The sequence below is a fragment of the Magnolia sinica genome, chromosome 15 (genome assembly GCF_029962835.1).
Source record: "Magnolia sinica isolate HGM2019 chromosome 15, MsV1, whole genome shotgun sequence".
Classification (NCBI taxonomy): domain Eukaryota; kingdom Viridiplantae; phylum Streptophyta; class Magnoliopsida; order Magnoliales; family Magnoliaceae; genus Magnolia; species Magnolia sinica.
Genome location: NC_080587.1, coordinates 5,624,788 through 5,631,403, shown reverse-complemented (window position 1 = coordinate 5,631,403; position 6,616 = coordinate 5,624,788). Strand labels below are relative to the sequence as shown.

Below are 6,616 nucleotides of genomic sequence, written 5' to 3'. Positions count from 1 at the left end.
TTCGGTTTCTATTTCCTGCCAAAGCATTTGGCCGCAAATGACTTGTGCAAAAATTCTGTGTGAGCCAGTGCGATGTTTTTTTTATAAAGTCACTCCGTCCATCTGTTTTTCGAGCTCATTTTAGGACATGTGGTCAAAAATAAAGTATATCCAAAATTTAAATGGGCCACACGAGAGGAAACAGTGAAGATTTAGTGACCACCGTTGAAACATTTAAATGGGCCACAAAAGTTTTGTACGGTTTAGCTTCTTAATATTTTCACTTCATCTATGTAAAAATGACATTATAAACGGTTTGGATGGAATATAAACATCAAGGTGGAGCCTAGGAATGTTTCGACGGTAAGCACTCATTTCCCCACTGTTTCATCTCATACGGACCATGTGTGCAGGATATGGACTCATTCATCAAGATATGAACTCATACGGACCACTTGAGTTTTGGATACTACTCATTTTTTATTGTAACTCATAAAATGAGCTCGAAAAACCAGATGGACGGGTTGGATTTCTCACTGGGATATTGATCTGGATAGAAAGCATTTTGGCCATTAAATGTTCTTCAAATGCTATTATCTTCTTGACCATTAACTAAAAAATGTCCACTTTAGACAACTTTAACAATTTGTTCTAGCCTATAGATCAATAGCTTGCATTCAACTTGATTCGAGAATTGAGTTCGGGTTATCGATGAGAAAAATGCTGAATAAACTGTTCGCTTCTATGAAAGAGGCCAAAACGATGACCTGAATTTAAGAAATGGATGCAACTAATGAGTAAGTTAATGTGGCTCATTTGTGCAAGATCTTGCACACATGGTCCCATGTTAATGTCAGCACTTGATGAATGAGTTCATATCTTGCACACATGGTCCCATGTTGGCACATGGGACAAAAGAACTTCCTTTTTTACATGTGCAGGGCCCATTACAAGGGCTCAGTGTTGCGTGTGCTAGTTGCATCAATTTAGTGTTATTATTCACATGTTCTCATTCGAATGGTTATTCACCATTTTTTTCAACATAGTCACATAGCTATAGAGTGAAACGATCTAAAATTTAGGCCAAATTTCTAACTCATATAAACCACCTAATCGAAAGCTCAGGATCTCATACACATGTGGCATGTGGGGATGTGCTTGCTTGAGAATGAGCACCGATATTTGTGCCTGCACTTCATAAATGAGCTCATATCCTACACACATTGTCACACATTGGTGCATGTGACAAAAAGAGCCCCCTTATTTACATGCGTGCAAGGGCTCAGTACGAGGGTTCGGTGTTACAAGTGCTAGTTGCATCAATCTGGTGGTGTTATTTCACATCTTATTTTCACAACATGTGTTAAATGGGCCTCTCATCAAGGTAGCACACTCAGATTCTTCACTTAGTTATCTTTGTATAGAAACTGATCAAGCTTCTAATACAAGATTAGAATGCAAAACATAACAACCCAAGACTTCAAATAGGATTTGAAAAAGTTCCATATCTCAATGACACAAATAACATTAATCACATCAACTAAAAAAAAAAACAACAACAACAGAACAGAACAATGGCTTTCATGAAACCAAGCCTACAACATACTCAAAAGAATCATAACATACACCTACCAAGTGAGTGATAACTAAATTTTCCTTTGTTTTTTTCCCTTTCCTCTATTCCCTTTCCTGCATAACATTCTTTACACATAAAAAATAGCCTGTACGTCTATTTAGGCAGACTGTACAAAAATAATAGGAAACCATGCCTATTATATGGAAGAGAGGTATACAAAAATAACATAAACAAACAAAATAAGACAATAGGCGAGAAGTCTAAGCACTCAGACAGCTTCGACAAAATTGCCATACAAACTATCACAATCTAACCAACAATGGGCAAACTCGAACACACCAAAAAAACACCACCTCTGAACTAAAGTGGAATAGCCTTACAAACCCTAGCATAAGACCAATAGTAAGCTCCACATCTTACAACAAGAAATGATGGAAAAGGGCTATCCTCGCATTCAACAAATCCAACATGCGCAAAAGGTGAGTAGATTTGCATACAACAAAAAGACCCCATACATCCATAGTACAATATCTCATATTCTGCATCCAAGAAATCCCCCATACATTCATAGCACAAAACAACTATTCTGCCCTTCAAACAGCAATCCAGCTAACATTGACATCGAACCCGCTGCCCTCCAAACTGCAATATAATTAACAACTCAATATGTAATTACTAGAATGCTGAACAAAAATAAAACCATACACATTAGTCAAAATATTTGTAAGCTTATGTGCCAAGAAAAAAAAAATTAATACATGTTACAACAATTCATACCTTAGGCAGGCGCTGGTCCTCGAATAATTTTGTTGTTACCAGTTGATGCCTGTTTGGCACCCACAAGAGGCAGATGGTGTGCATTCATGGATCCACTGGTGCCAGCTACCCAACTTCCACCAGGTACTCCAAAATAACTCCCGCTAGTAACAAAGCTACCCTGACAAAGAAATAACAAAATAACAGAATCATAGTTCATGAGCACATGTTGTGAGAACCACATATGATATATTTTAGTTTTAAAAAAATCTCAAATTTACCTGAGATCTGATGCTCAAGGAATTTTGCTGGTATATGTTAATATTAGGTTGATGGTACCCATAATAAGCTACCGGTAATCCAAAAGGACTCACTATAGGAACTTTTTTACCCTGGTATGAAAAAATAAAGTATAAAAAACTGTAATGTGGATAACAAATGTTATGACAAGTTTAGTAAATAAAATGTCCATAATACCTGATTGACTTGGCTTAGTTGAGAGAATACACTTGGACAATGTGAAGGGTGAAATGAAGGAAGGTGAAAGATATTTGGTGCTTGGGTTGAATCATTTCTCTCTTGATTCATTTGTAGCTGAATGGATCCGGTTCTGGATTTTTTCTTCCTTCCTTTATCTAAAGGATTTTTAAATGTACGGCGATCACCTACAACTTTAGGCTTCATTTTAATCCCACTTACAATTTGTGAGCGGAGACTATCAACGAAAGTAACTTTATTGTCAGTCGGTTGATGATGAACACTTTCAGTATCTACATTTTCATCATTAATTTGAGATGTCATAATTGGCAGCTCATTGTCAGTCGATTGATGACAAACAATTTCAGCATCTACATTTTCATCATTAGTTTGATATGTCATCAATGGAAGTTTCTTGATCCCTTTTATACACTCTGTCAATTCATCATGAAATTTGTCTGAATATCTATCAGCAAAATCAAATGCATCTTCATATTCCGCAGCCATTGAAGCAATTTTAACAAACTTGCGACACAAATAGCTATAACGCTTCCCTAAAGAAATCTTAGGATCACCTTGTATGGTAAACCCAAGATGGTCCTTCACAGCACCAACTTTTGCATCTCTTTGCCATCTTTTCAAAATATAATTGGAAGGAAGCACCTTTATATTATAATAATCCAGAACTTTTAGTGCATGGCTACATAGTATCCCGACAAACTCAAATTTCTTACAACTACATGTGACGGTATTGTTTGATGTGTCAAATTTGACAAGACGGCCTCCAACTTTGTCATTACAAACAACTTGAAACTCTAACACTGTATCAAATTCACCACTTTTATGAATTGTATGACTAAGAAACTTTTTGTACTCATTTTGGAACATTTTAAATACTTCCGGAGTGTATGCTTTTGCCGCTTCCATCAACATCTCCACATCAACATACAATATTGGGGTACTTTGCCTCATTTTGAAATCAGCTTCCAATTCTCGATATCGTCGATCAGCCACTACTCGTTCATAATGTGTGAAGAAACACAAAAGATTGTATTTGGAACTTAAATATTTCTTCAAAACATTATTCATGCTTTCACTCCGTTGTGTGCTCTTCATATCAGCGCAGAATGTATTTTTGCCATACACCAAAGCCCATTTGTTTCTTTCTTTAAACAACGCTTGTAGCCATTTATTTTGCATCAAATCATATTTCTCAAGCATATTATTCCATGCAATTAGAAACTCTTCCTCTTCTTCATAATCATACACACATCTACTGAAATCATATTCAAAACTTTTTGAACCATGAAATACATTACCAAGGTGCTTTGCAACATTTTGGTATATATGCCAGATACAATGGTATGTTTCCGGCATCACATCAGCTGTTGCATTGTGCATTGCAGCACATTGATCTATTAAGATTGTCCTTGGTTGCTTTTCAGACATTGCATTTAAAAAGTTTCAAACAACCACTTAAAAGATTCAGTTGTTTCATCATATAACAAGGCTGCACCAAATATGACTGTTTGTTTATGATGATTTACCCCAATAAATGGGGCAAATGGACGACCATAGCTGTTTATCCTGTATGTAGTATCAAAGCAGATCACATCCCCAAAATAGCTATAATCCATTATCGACTTTGCATCTGCCCAAAAAATATTGGTGATTTGATCATCTTCATCTACCTGTATTGCATAAAAAAAAGATGGATTCTCTACTTGCATTTTTGTAAAATATTCTAAAACAGCTCCTGCATCTCCCCTTTCCATCGCTTTCATTCGCTTTTTTCGCAAGTAATTTTTATAATCAACAGGTTGGTATCCCAAATTCTCTCGACCTCCAGCCTGCTTGCTCATAAATGTCATAGTTGCTGATGGTGTTATGCCTGAATTGTTTGCCATATCTGCTACAGCTGATTGAGCATCAGTTAAACCTCGTTGTGACCTTAACATGTGTACTTTTGATGGTGTAATGACCTCATGATTATGCTCTGCAACAAATTTAGTGACACTGAATCTACCATTCATTTGAAGCCTAATAGTCATTTTTGCTCGACATCCTGTTCTTATATTCGGACGTTGATACTTTACTTGATCAGTTCGTTTATCTTCCTGTCTTCGACCTTCTTTATAACAACAAAATGTTTTTTGAATCACGATACCATTATCTGATTTGTTACACGATGATCTTCGAACACTAAACCCTATCTTCCCAGCATATTTATTATAAAACTCATATGCACTCTCTTCAGAATTGAACTCCATTCCAAGGTTTGGTTCATCTAATTTTTCACCCGTCTCAACCAAAACTTCATGTACTGTTTCTTGAACATGATGTTCCTTTTCAACATTGAAGTCCAACCTTCGACATGATTGGGGAAAATTTTGGCTATCCAAGGCACCCATGTCATCCATTTACCTACCAGTATAAAATTGTCAAAACATAAATGCGGATATACATATGCAATAGTGAAAAAATCTATAAAAAAAAAAAAAAAAGGCAACACATTCTTACAATAGAAAAAGTAACAGTGTGCCATTAAAAAAAAATAAAATGAAATTGTCAGTGTATTCATTTAAATAGGAAAGTGCAAAACCAAGAATAAAAATTATAAAATAATTCATTTAAGTAAAAAAGTAAGCACACTTTCTACATTTTCCTAAAGTAAATGCATATATACAAAATCTTTAGAAGCTTCACTTGATTAGGGGTGGCAATGAGCCGGGTTCGGGTTAGATTAGAATCAGCTCAAACCTGACTCATTTATTAAATAGGCCACAAATAATTCTCACAGATCAAGTTGGGCCATATCTTTGAGAAAACTGGGTTTAGAATGCTGGTGGCGGCATGACTAGCCAAACCGCGTCCGGTTAGAACATCCCAGCCTTGCCAAGGTGGGCCATATATTTGAGAAAACCAGGTCTAGAATGACAAGAGGACCTACCACAATGTGTAGCACCAAGCCATCTTTTCTGCAAACGTGGCACCTGTTAAGGAAATCAGTACCATGAAAATGATAGGCCCCACCACGAAGTCCAGCTTTCCAGAAAAGCAGGCTAATCCGTTCAGTAGGTGGGCCAATATTTTATGTTAAGTCCAACCATCAGTTGTAAGTTGATTTCAACAATGTGGCCCACCTGATTAGAAAAACAACTTGATTTTTCGGTCAGATGATTTTCGTGGTAGGGTCTATAACTTTGACGGTACAGATTTTGTAGATCTGAAGGAAAGAAAGTAGTTCATCACAAGTTAGCAGTAACTTGCCTGCGTGTTCACCGGCCGGCATTATTTATGTGAACTTTCGTAAACAGGATGATAATAAATTCTTATATGCCCCTAAACTATGAGAAAAGCAAATTCTTAAATTTTCATATTTCATCAGAAATTTATAATTAAAAAAAAAAAAAAAAAAAAAAAAGAAAAGAAAAGAAAAGAAAAACAAGAAGAAAAAAACTCCTAAAATTTGGGGGAGGAAACTCTAAATAGTTACCTATTCAAATGGGAGAACGTATGCAAGTTCTAGATTATCTCCTTGCCAAAGTGTGGTATCTCAAAATAAAAGCTTGGCAAGTTTTATTTTTTGGCTTCCGGTTTAGAGGGAAAGAAAGGGCAGGAGAAGAAAGAGAAAAAACGAAAAAGGCAAAAAGGAAATGCGAAACGAAGAGCCGCTGCGTAGTGCTCGATTCTCACCGTTAACGAAGATTCCGTTAACTGGATTTAAGTCTTGCCCTCGCGTGAATATACCTTTTATCTATAAAAGTAAAACAAAGCGCGAAGGAGCATCACGCGGTATGAATTCCGTGCCGGATCTCTGTCCGAACC

The 6,616-nt window shown here is 36.4% G+C and overlaps 1 protein-coding gene across 1 annotated transcript; it reads right to left on the bottom strand.

The window, feature by feature from the left end:
* Window positions 1-1,882: 1,882 nt before the first annotated feature.
* On the bottom strand, window positions 1,883-3,961 carry LOC131227542 (protein FAR1-RELATED SEQUENCE 5-like). Its single transcript, XM_058223342.1, has 3 exons — window positions 2,593-3,961; window positions 2,333-2,492; window positions 1,883-2,197 (listed from the first exon to the last, which is right to left on the bottom strand). The coding sequence occupies exon 1, from the start codon at window positions 3,902-3,904 to the stop codon at window positions 2,753-2,755; it is 1,152 nt and encodes a 383-aa protein (XP_058079325.1). The 5' UTR covers window positions 3,905-3,961; the 3' UTR covers window positions 1,883-2,197; window positions 2,333-2,492; window positions 2,593-2,752.
* Between the last annotated feature and the right edge of the window lie 2,655 nt (window positions 3,962-6,616).